The sequence below is a fragment of the Peromyscus eremicus genome, chromosome 9 (assembly GCF_949786415.1).
Source record: "Peromyscus eremicus chromosome 9, PerEre_H2_v1, whole genome shotgun sequence".
Lineage (NCBI taxonomy): Eukaryota > Metazoa > Chordata > Mammalia > Rodentia > Cricetidae > Peromyscus > Peromyscus eremicus.
In genome coordinates this window covers 5,650,645-5,666,019 of record NC_081425.1, presented here as the reverse complement: position 1 = coordinate 5,666,019, position 15,375 = coordinate 5,650,645, and the positions used below count along the sequence as shown (strand labels likewise).

Here is a 15,375-nt window from a genome sequence, read left to right as displayed (position 1 = left end):
TCTTGCTCGCCGACGCCGAGGGGCCGCTTTGCAAACTTGCGGCGGGCTCCGCGCACCCGAGGACCCGCGGGCGAAGGTGCGGGGCGCGGTGCACACCGAGGGCTGGGGCTGCGGGGCCGGGCCGCGCCTTTGCCCTTGGCCCGCGCCTTGGCGAGCTTCATGCAGCCCCTGTGCTCCCCGCCGCCGCCGCCGCAGCTGCCCCGGGCAGGTCCGGGACCCGAACCCCGCGCCCCAGCGCCTGAGCGTCTGCCGACCGGCGGCGGGATGCTCCGTGTAGCCTGAGAGCGCCGCGTCCCGGCGCAAGAGGAGCCGGCTCCAGCCAGGCGCCCCGGGGATCGCGAGGAGCCGTACGCCGCCGCCGGCGCCCGTCTTCCCGACTCCGCTCGTAGGCCCCGGATCCGCAAGCCCCGGAGTGCGGCGGGGCAGCCAGCCAGCCAGCCGCGCTCCTCGGCGGCAGGGGCATGGAGGAGCGGCGGGCTCCGAGCCGCGCCCCGGAGTCCCTGAAACTTCCGAGCAGGCGCCCGATTGCGCCTCTGCCGCTGCCGCCACCGCCACCTCACCTGCCGGCCTGAGAGCGGGACCATGGATGAAAGGTTCAACAAGTGGCTGCTGACGCCGGTGCTCACTCTCCTCTTCGTGGTCATCATGTACCAGTACGTGTCCCCTTCCTGCACCAGCTCCTGCACCAACTTCGGGGAGCAGCCCCGCGTCGGGGAGGCGCGCCCGCCCGCCGCCCCGAGTCCCGCCCGACGGGCACAGGCGCCCCCAGATGAGTGGGAGCGGCGACCCCAGCTGCCCCCACCGCCCCGGGGACCACCCGAGGGGCCTCAAGGGGTCGCGGCTCCGGAGGATGAGGATGAGGATCCGGGGGACCCGGGGGAGGAAGAAGAGGAAGAGGAGGAGGAGCCGGATCCCGAGGCGCCCGAAAACGGCTCCCTGCCCCGGTTCGTGCCGCGCTTCAACTTCACCCTGAAGGACCTGACCCGCTTCGTGGACTTCAACATCAAAGGGCGCGACGTGATAGTGTTCCTGCACATCCAGAAGACGGGGGGCACCACGTTCGGCCGGCACCTGGTGAAGAACATTCGCCTGGAGCAGCCCTGTAGCTGCAAAGCCGGCCAGAAAAAGTGCACCTGCCACCGGCCGGGCAAGAAGGAGACCTGGCTCTTCTCTCGCTTCTCCACCGGCTGGAGCTGCGGGCTGCATGCCGACTGGACCGAGCTCACCAACTGCGTGCCGGCCATCATGGAGAAGAAGGATTGTCCCCGCAACCACAGCCACACCAGGTACCGTCCCTGTCCCATGAGGCTTCTGTCTGTTTCCTGAGCCCCCACCCCCACAAGTCCCGACCCCGCCGGTCCTTTTGCTGTTTGCTCTCTTTACTCTTTGGCAGCAGGATGCAGCGAGTGGGACGGAGAGTCTGGGTGAGGGGTAAGGACCTCTGGATACCGCAGGGGTCTTGAGCTGGTCCCTCTCCCATGCTCCATTGCTTCTTTCCACCCTCTGTCACCTTCAGATGTGTCTACAGCCATCCTGGTGTGCATTCTGCCCGGTGCCTAGCACTCGGTGATACGGTGCGGGCACTCCACAACAGCTATGGACTAGCCAGGGTGTCCAGGGTCTGGGTTGGACCAGCGAGGTCAAATCTTGAACTTCAATTATATGGTGGAAACCCAAAGCGTAGGGGAGCTGCGAGTGCAGACACAAAGCGTGAGTTTTTCAGGAATGGGGAGGCTGAAGTGTAATCCTCTCCTAAGTGGCTCTTGGTGGCTGCTTGCCAGATCAGAAAACAATCCTTTTGATGCCGCTTTGAAGATACACGTGGAAATTTGCGTTCCCCTGTGATAGCCCTAGTTCTGGAGATGGTCTTTGTTGCTGGGCAATGCCAGGATTTGGACTCACGCTGTTCTCAGCAAGATTTCCACTCTTCCCCTTAAGCCATCCTCATAGCTTATTTCGCCATTATTTGTTAAATGCCTACTGTGTGCCTGGGAGTGTGCCCAGTGGACACAAAGATGGAATCCTTTACTGTCAAGAGGGAATGCTAGCCCGCTAAAACAGTAATGCATCTGGGGACTGAGAAAGTTTGGAATCTCAGCTGCCGATGCAGCTGCTTCCATCCTTGGAGGAATGCGCTGGCTTAAGAATATGGTCGCATGCTCTTCTGCCCATGACCATCGCGAGATTAATCTGACGTGCACAAGGGAATAAAATATTGAAAGATCAGAACACTAGTTTATTGAAGTTTTTATCTCAAAGGTTTCAAACAATTTGGTGTAAGGAAATAGGAATTGAAACACTCAGCTCAATATGTTGATATCAGATTTTGCTTTTGACATTATGGAAAAGCTTCATTTACTGGAAGCTACCCAGATTTTGAAATTTGCCACTACAGAAGCATCTAATTCTACTTCATTTCTCTGAGAATGTGTGGACTTTCATCATGGGATTTTTTTTTCTTTTACTCTGGCAGTTTATTAAATACTTTCTCTCCTCGAACCCCTTTCTGTTTGATAGAAGTTGGTCAGACTAAAAAATTGGTAGCCCTTCCCCCATAGTTTGTTTGAAGGACTTCGCATCTGTAAATATTTTAATAGTACATTATTTTAGAGCCTGCCATTGTATTTTAGCTTTAATACTTTTAAATTGTTACATTCCATCTTCCTGCCACACAGCACTATTGCTTCAATGCGATTGTCCTGGCTACACATCATCCCATGGTGCGCCCTTTTAATTTAGTTAGTACACATTCCTGGTTGAGACCAAAGAGTCTGTGAGCCCATTCATTTCATTGCTTCCATTCTAGTAAAACCGAGTCTTTTCATTATTATGTCAACTCCGTTGATGACTTTCAGTGAGTGTAAAAAACAAAACAATGTCTTAGTGGATAGATACATGAAGATTTACAGGAATTAGAGGAAGATGAGACAAATGACGTAGCTGGGTTTTGGCTAAGCAATGAGATGGTCCTGCGGTTAAAGGCCCGTACAGGCCACAGGCTGTGAGGCCTCCCTTCTATAGGAGATGCACACTGTCTCTGCGTTCCTGGCAGGAAAATTCCACCTTGACTGTTTAAACATATGGTTTCTATCAAAAGCAAATAATGTTCTCAGTTTAGCAATGGATCATAAACATTCATTTCTTTTTGCGCCATAAGTTACCAGATAATCAGTCATCTTGTATCAATTTGTTTTTCTTTATTTTTTTAATAGTGTTTTGTGTTGCACTGTGGGACCGTCTTATTTCTTCCCACTCTTTCTCCTTTCCCCCAGTGAGTCTCAATCACTTTTTCTCATAGATACTGTAAGAAGGAATAGCTGTGATGTATGTGAAGAGCCCTGCGTCAAAAGCTATAGGGAAGGAATTGAAGAGACGTTAACAGTAGCATCGTGCTAGCAGAGAAGATTGAATTAGTTGTCTGTCATTATAATGTCTGTGTACAGCATTCTACAGTCAACAAGATTAGCCTGGATAATGGAGGGTACATTTCCACAATGCAAAATGGCAGATAATCTATTGCTACATAATGGGAACAAGGTTCTACTTCAAATAGGGCTGCCTCTAAGCAAAATTGAGAAGGAGCTCCTGTTGGCTTCATTTCCCTAGGCTCTCTGTTTCTGGACCCCTCTTGGCAGCTCCCCCCCATTTCTCCTAAGGATCAATGCCCTTCTGGATCACTTAATAGGTAAATGCAAGACTCTGGAGCCAGGAGAACGTGGATCTTGCACATTGTGTGTGCTAGGAGTGAGTTATACTCTTTCAGAGCCTCGGTCTCAATTTTCTCCCCTTTGTAATGTAAATAATAATTAGGATGTCCCAGATAGGTGTGTTTTGAAAACTAAGTGAGCTAATCGATGGAACATACTTAGCATAGTATGTATACATAGTACACTATGCTGGTATATAATTCTTAATATTTAATACCTGTACGTATGGTATTGGGTAGTGAGAGAGGAGGGAGGAACATCCAGGATAGAGACAGAAGAGAGGAAGCCAACTCTGAGAGAACATGGGGGATTGAAGGAAGTATCATATGGATTTCATAGGCTCAGGAAGGGGAAAGACCGCAGGATATCACAAAGGTGAATTCTGACTACAGATAGTGATTGAGATGGGATTGGAAGCCAACAGGAAGATGGCTCACCTGCATCACTTAAAAAAGTCATTTTCCAAGGATTTCTTCCTTTGCGTGATGTTTTTCCTCTCATCATTTCTCAGTAGGTAGTCTAGTCTCACTGTCTTGTGTATATTATTCTTTAAAAAATCTTGTGTGTGTGTATGTGTGTGTGAGAGAGAGTGGGGGGCAGCTAGTTGTTGGGGGGCTGGGCATATTGGGCATATGCATGCTATGGAGTACGTGTGGAGGTCAGAGGTCAGCCTCATGTGTCTGCTCCTGCCTTCCACCTTGCTTGAGGCCTGTCTCTTGATAGCAGATGCTTATACCAGGCTGAATGGTCTGTGAGCTTTTGAAGATGCTCTTGTCTCTGCCTTCCACCTCATCACAGGAATGCTGGGATTACAGCCATGGTGTCTGGCTTTGTACAGGTTCTGGGGATCTGAACTCAGGTCCTCATGCTTATGTGGCAAAAGCTTTACTCACTGAGTCATCTCCCCAGCCTGGGCTCCTTTTTACTTTATGTTTCCTCCCCTTTATCTATATAGCCCAAGCTTTAGGAGAATTCTCTTTACCAATACAGAGTATGGATGGAATCATAGCATTTTATAGCAAAATAAAAAAGATAAAAAACCACTGAAGAGAAAATGAATCCCAATTTTGATGAGCATTCTAACACTAAAAAGGTGAGATGAAGTTATTGAATTTCCCTTAGGGAATTCATTTTGTCGCTCTGTTCAGTGCTCTGACTACTGTGACGTCTTTGTCTGTATATCATGGAGAGGAGTGTCTTAATTACCTCTTCTAATATGTCAGGTGCTCTGATAGTAATGGGAATGCGGTTTTGAGCAGTGCTGATCTTGTGTGAGCCTACCTGTCAGGAAAGGTAGCTTTAACCTTGGGAAGTGGGTACCATCTTCTCTTACACACTGCAAAAAGATGCTGTTCCATATCTATCCTTCAGTAGGATGATGAGAGTATGTTTTCTGTTGTGACTCATGTTCCATTGCTCCTATTAGGATGGCTGATTTCCTATGGATTTGGTACCTAGATAGGACTCTGTGCTGCAAGTGATATAAACCTAGTTCAAGTATATGTGGGGGGATTACTGACTTACGTAAGTATACAACAGAACGGAAAAATGTGGCAGTGGTTTTAGCAATGACTAGAAACATGGGATCCTTCTCCCCACATTCCTGTGCATGTTCTGGAAAAGGACCTCAACACATGAGGTAGGTAAATGACTTTTATGCCTAAATACTTCACAGGGAGACAGAGAAGCAGGCCTTCACTGAGCTTCAATTTTCAATCTCGGAGAAATTAACTCAGGTTAATTTCAGCTTGGACCTTGTGACTTTTTCAGCCAATCACTGTGGTCAGGATGATGAAGTTCTTTGACTCACTTTGTATCACCAAACCATTTTCATAACACACACGTGCGCATGCATGCATGGTGTGTGTCTGTGTGTGTGTGTGTGTGTGTGTGTGTGTGTGTGTGTGATCAGAGAAAAAGGTGCTAGTATAGATGCAGTGTCTGGGTGGCCCACAGGATCTTCAATAGTGTCAAGTACAGTTGCTAATAAACGAGAGAAATGGACCTTCAGCCATCTTTGCATTCTACTGAAAGAATGCTTTTAAGCAAATGATAATTCGTCTTGATTGACATCTGATTGATAAGCATTCATTGATATCTGAAAGACATTCACAGTCATTGAAGGCATAGGTAATGTTTACTGTGAACATGGAAAAAGTAAGGAGAAACATCAATTTTGGCTTCAGTACTCAAAAGAAGGAGGTATGGAAGGTAAAGGAGACTTGTTTTGTATCAACCCAGAATGTAGACCCAGGATGAGACTTGGTGGGGTTTCAACTTGAGAAAGAGCTTCATAAACTTTGTAGCTGTCTTCAGTCAGCATGAACTCTTCTGTGAAGTGGGGTGGTCCCCAGCAGTGGGAACTCTAGTAGTCTGGTTAACTACTGCTGAAGATGAAATTCCTTCCTGGGAAAAGACAGCCTGGGCCGCCCTTTCCTTAAGAGTCCTTAGTTCAAAGCTCATCTGAACTGAGGGAGTCTTCTTCCTTCCTACCACGTGACTGGAAAAGAAGAGCCAAGATCATAAATGAATCAGCTGTCTAGCATTCGGAAATATTTCTGCCAGGAGACTTCAGTACAGCACAGCCTGAGAGAAGAGATTGCCTGCACATTCAGAGCCCAAAGCAGTGGGACCTTTAATGACATTGTTTTCTTAACAGATACTAAAAGATAAGACAAGAAGACACAACACAACTCACCCTACAGCAAACAAACAAACAAACAAACAAACAGAACTGCTTTGAAACCTCATCTGCTTTGCCTATAGACAGCACGCTGTAATATATGTCTTCCGCACAGCTCCGACTCAGAGATTTTGGGCTACTGTAGCCTGCACTGCTGTAGAAAGCATGCTCTGTTTGCCGTCTCTTGTAATTAAAAGTGCTGAGCTGCCAAGAAGGTTAATTTTTTCCCACAAGGTTTGTGTGTGGTGTAAAACTAAAGAGATAAGGTTTTGTTCTGTCGACACACTGTGGCCACTTGCTTGTTCATGGCAAGGAGGTCCCTTAAAGGATCTCTTCTGCCTCAAATCACTAATATTTCTGTGAGTCAGGAAGAAGTTAAACACCTTTGGTTTTCTGAGTGGTGAGGATATAACTGCCAGTAAGTAGTTAATCATAACAGATGATATATTCCACTGCCTTCTCTTGCTGGTTACTGTGGGAGTTTTTGATAGGCTCAACTTTAGAGAAACAGAAATGTTTGAGTGATAATTAGAAGCAAGGTAAATTTAGCCAATGATGTGGTTTTGCTTAGTCTCAGACTCTTCTATGATTCCTTGAAGCTAATTATTATCATCTCCCGTTGACTAAAGATAATCAGAATCTTAGGGCATTTGAAAATTATTTATGCTTGATAATGGATTAACAGTTTGATACTGTCAAATCCTAATGTGACTTTAAAAGTTACAAAATACATTATTGGGTAGGGCTATTATGAAATTAATTGAATAGGGAACTCTCATTTATGTATTTTGTAATAATCAATTACCATGTGTTTAAATTTTCTAGATGTTGAATATCATGGATAAATTCTCTGTTGATTTTAATTGGCTAATGGTATTTTATATCAGTTATAGCTGAGCATTTAACGATATGTTAGGAAATGTACTCAAATGTTGTTAGCTTAGAGAGTGTTATTTGTTTTTAATCTTCCTGTGGCATATACTGTTGCTCTGTAAAACACACATGAAGTGCTCCGCACAGAGATTAGCCCATGGAAGATGCTCAGTAAATGCCTGCTTTTAGATTGCCTTTAAAAATTATGGTGTAATTGACAAGATTGTGGTCCTTTAGAGAATGATTGGACACTTTGCTTCATGGCTGTTATTTTGGGTATAAATTCAACTTGTTAGCAGTTGAGATCCACAACTAGCAAGGTACTCCATTTGATTATCCCAGAGAAAAGGAAAAATAAGGAAGAAGGTTTATTGTGCTGTGTATAGATTCTCTTCTTACAAAAAGATGGACATCAGCTGTTTATTTGGGAACACACAGATAGACTGAATTTTGGAAAGGTTATTTCATTATACATTTTTAATTTAGAAAAAATATCATGTTGAGCTGGGAGGATGGATGGAGGACAGAGGCTTACATCATCTTAGGTATATTTTGACATGTGATCACTATTGGTCAAACCAGATAGATGAGTTGGGTTGGTCTGGTTGGAGAATGTGTCGTTGGGGGACCAATGGAAGAGAGAATGAATTAGGGAAGCATTCTCAAGAGAAATTTGAGGAATCCAATGACAAACTTCTTAGCAACTGAAAACAATGCTGTTCTCTGATTTGTGAACATAATTAAAGCTTTAGAGTTGAATTCCAAAATCAAACCCTGGGGATTTTAATATAGTTCAGCCTCTTGTTATGTGACCTTGGGTTATCAGTCACCTGCTCTACATGTCCATTGCTTTTTTGGAAAATGGGGAGTGGTAAGATTGTTATCTAAGCATCAATAACCTATGTTGTGCCCTTAGAAAAGATTTAGGAAGTCGTATATATGGTTAGCCATTATATTTTCTTGGGACTTATCATATACATACATCTTGTATTGTATAAAGATAAAATGAAAGCTATGTTATCCTTTGGGAATCTGGAATCTTTATCTAAATAGAATAGACGTTAACTGATAAGTTGTAATACAAAAGAAATGGCTGTAAAAGAGAAAAAGTAAATGTTGATTCATAGAGTACTAGGGACACTCAGTGGGTACTTAGTTAAATGGAAAAGTGAAGTATTTTCCCCCAAGCATACTGTTTTTTTTCTAATGGGAAATTAATGAAACAGCAATAAAATGTTTAAACATACACAATTAAATTCATACATGAAAAAGTCCTGCAGTGAAATTGAATTAGTTGCCTGTGGTCACATAAATATTTTTAGTTCATTGCTATTATTAATATCTAACCATGCTTTTATTGGTAAGTACTGTCATTTGTTTTAAGAACCCTTCATCTAACACCATGGATTTATGTTGGGCTGTGCATTCTAATTTCTCTATAAACACAAGATGTCATGAATGTCAATCACCTTGACTTCCTTGGTATTTATTCATTAGATTTACAGAATATTCTTCCAAAGAATTCAAGATTCTGGGTATGTAATTACAAACCTGTTTGATGGACCACAATTAGAAACCTGTAGATTTTTATGGTTTATGTATAAAGCGAAAGCAGACATAGAAAGATGAGCAAACACAGGTTTAAACAGTTAGAACTTAGTGTGCGATGGCAGTCTGAGGAGAAGACACCTGTATTTCAGTAAAGAACGAGGCCATATGAGAAGGAGGGGAGAACAGGGTGATGGTATGGACTGTAAATTTTGACAAAGGAGGAGAAAGACCAAAGTGATCAAGATGAATGAACTCAAAGAGAACTAAGCCAGAAGGAGGTGACATTGAATGGAGAAAATAAAACTTTGTCCTGCTCTCTCTTCTTTGTGTGCTTACAAGATGCTATCAGCTATCCAACAGGCTATCTGTTTTGGATATGACTATATTTAAATGTTGCTGCTATGTACTTACTAATAAATACCTTCTCTTTTGTAGCATGTTACAGTCTTACAGCATCCCTGGCTTTATTAGTACGGGTCCTGGCACCAATTGAGATTTTAAAGCCATATATGTCATAGAGGTCCAGACTGGGATAAAAGAATGGACACTGGACCTCCAGGTACCCTTTAATTAATAACAAAGGGATATTGTTAGTCCAACTGGATATGAAGTAGCAATAGGGAAGACTGGTGTTATTATATTTATTGTATGCTGGTGGCTAACAGGAGATCCTGCCTCAGTAGGAGAAACCCAAGAAGAGGTATGTGGGATAAGAGCTGTTTATAGAAATCTCCTTCTGCTGCAACTATGGACCTGACTGAGGCAGAGAGAAAGAAAAAGTTTGGAGGATATACCCTGACCACTTTCTCCTCCTACCTGTACATCTTTCCTCATTGTCTTCTACTGAGTGACTGTGCCTGGAAGCTAAAAGGTATGGGAACTAGTTAGTTGATCTATTTCATGGACTCCAGTGAGGCAGAGAAGGATGGAAGCAAACCCAGAGTTGTAGGTATGGAACTGCTGAATCTGGAGAGTGATTTACACAGTGTCTTCAAATAATTTGAGTTTCTTCACCATTTTATGGATGTCCCAGTTCTTGTCAACAAATGAGGTGAAGAACAGATAACTGTGTTGCATGCATCTCTTCTGCACAGAACACAGTATCAACTTAAAGAATGATGAAGGAAGAGATGGATCCTTTACAAAAGGAAAGTAACGACAGGGACATTTGCCGAATAAAAAAAGTCATGCTATTTTGGATATTTGTCACCAGAATGCACCTGAACCAGCTGGTTAATAGTGACAGATTTGGGCTGTTAGATCCGTGTTAGGATGCACAGTAGACAACACATATTTTATATTATATCTACGTGCAGCATTTTATATATTTGGAGTTATAGAGCAATATTAGTTAAAGTGTGACAAGCAGTGTGCCAAAGTGGCTGTAGTCTGCAAAATCGTATTTATGAGACTGAATGCTCGCTGTTGCTTAGACTGTTTCACAAGCATTAAGAGTCTCTCCAGAATAACATTTATGAACAATAGTTTTATGAAACATGAGAGAGAGAGGGTGAGAAGGGGAAGGGGGAGAAGAATAAGAAGAGGAAGAGGAGAAGAGAGAGAAATAGAAATAGTGTCATTTGAAAGTATCTAAATATATTTACTTTTAATTTTGAAACACTTTTGAAATATAGCTGTATGTATATGCAGAAGGCATGGTGTTCTTTAAAGTATACACGCCCGAATCTTTCTATGCAGAATAGTGTAAAATTTGTTTTATTTATGTGAGAGTAGCTGTGGGTAAAGGCCAAAACACTTGGCAGTGGCCCATGAGATGGCACAAAAGATGCTTGAAGGAAGAGGGCTGAGGAGGGTCATCATGTGATATGAAAGTAGAAAGGGGAATACCAGGGTGGGAGGGTACTATGTGGACAGGGACTGGGCATATGATGGTGTGTGTGTGTGTGTGTGTGTGTGTGTGTGTGTGTGTGTGTGTGTGATCAACTAAAGCTAAGTAAGAAAATGCTATAAGGAAACCTGTTGTTACTTTGTATGCTAATTGAAAAATAAAATTATCCTAATATTAAACACTGGAAGATTTTTAAATAAAATTAATAGGCACAAGAACCAAAGAAGCATATAATTATTACTTTACTTTTGAGAGTCAAATGCTATAAGTAAACTGTTATTTATAGGTATCAAAACTAATATCCAATTAAATATCCATGCATATACTCTCACTGGGATCCATGGGAGTTGCGTTATTCTCTTACCCATAGGAAGGGGTTTTGGGTCATCCATGGAGAGCAGATCCATTGCTTCTCTCTATACACCATCCCCTTGTGTTCTCTCTAGTTCACTGCTTTATGATACAGCTAGAGTCTGAGCAACCTGGTGTGATACCGTGTTCAGGCCTTTGTTATTGTATGAAGTTTCTTATCACGATAAAATTGCCTTGGGAAGTGACTTGTGCTGCCTATACAAACTATCAGTTCTAAGTATCTTGTTGAACTGGATTTAAGTCCAGCTACTTAAAATCTGAGCAGGTTGGGGGAGGGAAAGGGGAGAGTACTGAAAGAGATTACTGGAAAGGGGGGCGCATTTTGGGGTCAGGTAAAAGCCTGGCACAAGGGAATGTCCCAGGAATCTATAAGGATGACCCCAGCTAAGAATCTTAGTAATAGGAGATACATAGCCTGAACTGGCCATCTCCTGTGACCAGATTAATGCCTAGTCCTCAATTGTCCTCAGAGGGTGTCATCCAGCAACTGATAGAAACAGATGCAGACCCACAGCCAAACATTAGGCAGAGCCTGGGGAATCCTATGGAAGAGGGTGAGGAAGGACTGTAGGGGCCAAAGGGGTCAAGAACATCACAAGAAAACTCACAGAATCAACTAATCTGGGCTCATGGGAGCTCACAGAGACTGAACTGACAACCAGGGAGCCTGCATGGGACTGACCTAGGTACTCTGCATATGTATCACAGTTGTGTAGCTTGATCTTCTTGTGACACTCCTAACAATGGGATCAGAGCTGTCTCTGACTCTTTTATGGCTTTTGGGACCTCATACTGAGTCGCCTTGTCCAGTCTTAATACATGGGGAGGTGCTTAGTCTTACTGCAACTTGATATGACATGGTTTGTTGATATCCAGGGGAGGCCTGCCCTTTCCTGAATAGAATCAGAGGGGAGTGGATTGGGGGTGGGAACAAAGGGGGGTAGGGGTAGGAACTGGGATGAGAGGAGGGAGGGGAAACTGCAGCTGGGATGTAAAATAAATAAATAAATGAATAATAAATAAATAAATTAAAAAAATCTGAGCAAGGTGTCGAGAACTATTTCTTCCTCACATAGTTTCTAATTAAACTGTCCACACACAATAAAAGAGGTGGATTAATGGTTATCCCATTTCTAATTTTTTTTATATGTTTGCTTGAGACAAAGTCTCCCTATATGGCCTCGGGTGGCCTTGATCTCACTGTGTAGCCCAGGCTGGCCTTCAGCTCACTGTCCTCCTGCCTCTGGCTCCAGTGCTGAGATGACGGGAATGTCCATGTCTGCCTCTATTTCTAATAATTTTTTTGGGGGGTGGTTTTTGAGACAGGGTTCCTCTGTGTAGCTTTGGAGCCTGTCCTGGAACTCGCTCTGTAGCCCAGGCTGGCCTGGAACTCACTGCCTGCCTCTGCCTCCAGAGTGCTGGGATTAAAGGTGTGTGCCACCACCGCCCTGCTTATTTCTAACATTTTTTTTTTTTATCAAGACTTCTTTGGCTATTTCTAATGGTGTATATAAAAAACATTTGTATAGGAAAACTTTTAGCAACATGGAGAAATTTAGGTGCATTGGAAGTATTGAGTTTATTTATTAACCTAAAATATTTGTGACTATTAAGGTACATTGTTTGCCTTTTACATTTAGGCTGAAGCCTAAAACATCACTGCAGATAAATCTCTTTGCTTTGAAGGTTTTATTCTCCAAGTTCCTTATGTGTGCTATAAAGAATAATTAATATAATGAAAAAATCAATATTGTGTATAAATTATTTAAGCTTTACTATCATTGTAATTTTCTCTTCAACACCTATTGATCTGTAACAATTCATTTGTTAATTTCTTTCTACTGAGATATTCACTGTGTTAGGTCTGTGGTAGTGCTGTCCCTGCACTTTCCAAGCAAGTCATGAATTACTAATGATACATGGAACTATTGAGCTTACCAGTGAGTGGCCTGAGATGGAAACAGGCTGAGCAGAATGCGTGAGGCGCCTCCCAGTAGGAAATGTGTATGGGCCAGACGACTGTTAATATTAAAGGTGTATACTTGTGCAAGTTATTAATTAGTACTTAGCAATTCTCTAGGTCTGTTGTGCTCGGTGTCTGAATGTCTTTCTTTTTTGGGGGTGGGGGGTGGGGATAGAGTCCACGGCCTTCCACACGCTGGGCACAGTGCTCCACTACCAAGCTGTGCCACTAGCTCTCGCCCTCCTCATCTCCCTCTTCCCTCTTCCCTCCCTTTCCTAGTCCCCCCTTCCTTCCTCCCATCTTTTGTTCATTCTTCAATTTAGCAGTTTTACGTATTAATGGAGTTCAGCATGGTATTTCGGTTTGTGCATACAGTATGCACTGACCAACTTCTCCCAATTCCCAACTTCTGCTGTTCACTATTCTACACTGAGATTGTCCTCCCCTCCCCTCCCTCCCTCCCTCCCTCCCTCCCTCCCTCCCTCCCTCTCTGTGTGTGTGTGTGTGTATGTGTATATAATATGTATGTGAGTGTATATGTGTGTGCATGTTTGTGTGAGTGTGTAGTGTGTGTGTGTGTATGTGTATATAATATGTATGTGAGTGTATATGTGTGTGCATGTTTGTGTATGTGAGTGTGTAGTGTGTGTGTGTGTGTGTATGTGTATATAATATGTATGTGAGTGTATATGTGTGTGTGTGTGTGTGTGTGTGAGTTGAATGGGACTCCTCTCTGATTATCTAAAGTATTGTTCTGGACATAATTATTGAGTCACATTTCGAGTTACCAGCGGGATCACTTCAGAGAGTTAGAACAGTCTGAGACCCTTTGGAACTCAAAGAGAATTATTTTGCAGAAACCAAACTCTTCAGTGGTACTTTCACACTACGTAATTTAGATTAGTGAGAAAGGATGGTATCTTGCAAAGAGCTCCAAGTTTGAAGTTCGACAACCAGGGTTTCAACTTGGGCTTCCCCAATTCTTCCTTACTTCTGTGTATTAACCCCTTTCTGTCAGAGTCTCTCAAGGATAATGATTTTGTTTTGTTTCCTTGTGGGCCTAGAACAGTGCCTGGCACATTTAGCCGTCAAATAAACGGTGCCTGAATTAATGGAAGAAAAAAAATAAGCAAGGGTAATTTTATTTAGCAAATTATTAGGCCATTTGGGTAAGACTGTGTGCTTCCTTCCCAGTTTCAGAGTTGTGGTGGGTTAAGAAAATGGATGTAGAAGCACTTTGTAAGGTATAATGTAGCATACAATTTAAATCTACATGTATGGTGGGAAGTCTTAATATAAAGTAGAAAGGGAAGAGAAGTTGGATTTTGGAAATGCAATGAATATATTATTCAGCTTTTATAGAGTTTCAAAAACCAGGAATGACAAAGATAAAGTTGAGAGTGTGAAAGTACGCATTCAGCTCTCTAACTTGTTAAAGGAACGGGCAGCTCCCTTTAAAGCAGGAAATAACAGGACATAAAAGACTGATTAAATGCATGCTTTCATTTAGACCCCAGGAACCTCCCCCCCCCCCCCCCGAGATTTGGTACAGATTAGGTTAAAAAATGTTTTTGCCTTTCTCCATTGTCTCACATTTTTGAGGAAATGATCCTAAAATTGGCTTTTTAAGATTTATTTGTGTGTGTGTGTGTGTGTGTGTGTGTGTGTGTGTGCGCGCGCGCGCGCACATTCATGCACAAGTGTGGTGAATTGTGGGAGCCCGTTCTCGGGTTCCTCGTGGCTTTACCCAGCAGGTCCGCATAGAGGATGATTAGGACCACGGGCCTGAGTGCAGGTGTCTGAAATGGTCTGCACTTGGCTGTGCTGGAGGAGGAGGTCTTTTGCTCCACCCCTTGGTGTCTCTATAAAAACCCTGGGGCAGAGACAGTCGGGCCGGTTGGAATAGGTTCCAGGCCCTCTCGAGATTATCCTTTATTTTCTATCTGTTTATCTCTGCGATATTCTCCGCAGTAAATCCTTCTATCTTAATATTTCCTGCTGCTCGCACTCAAGAAAACTCTGGGGAACTGTGGGGTTGGTGGGTAAACGCCCCACAGTGAATGTAGGTGCCTTCAGGAGCCAGAATAAATTGTCAGATCCCTAGAGTTATATTTACAGGTGGTTGTGAGCTGCTTAGCATGGGTGCTGGGAACTAAACTTGTGTTCTCTGTAAGAGCAACAAACACTCCTACCTGCTGAGCCATCTCTCCAGTCCCCATTAAATTGATACTTTTAATTCTGTGTTTGTGCCTTTATATGACAGGGATAAACTATAGCTATAGGTTAATGTGTCTTGAAGGGGACTCAGACCATACTTCTTCACTTGAGTTGGTTTAGGAGGTGATGATCTGCTGTGCTGTTCTGAACAGATAAAGCT

The 15,375-nt window shown here is 43.4% G+C and overlaps 1 protein-coding gene across 1 annotated transcript in view; it reads left to right on the top strand.

Moving 5' to 3' along the window:
• Nucleotides 1-582: 582 nt before the first annotated feature.
• Nucleotides 583-15,375, top strand: part of Hs6st3 (heparan sulfate 6-O-sulfotransferase 3) — a 714,213-nt gene continuing 699,420 nt past the window's right edge. The window contains exon 1 of the mRNA XM_059273200.1: nucleotides 583-1,286. Coding sequence (XP_059129183.1) covers nucleotides 583-1,286 — 704 coding nt within the window. The remainder of the gene's footprint in view (nucleotides 1,287-15,375) is intronic.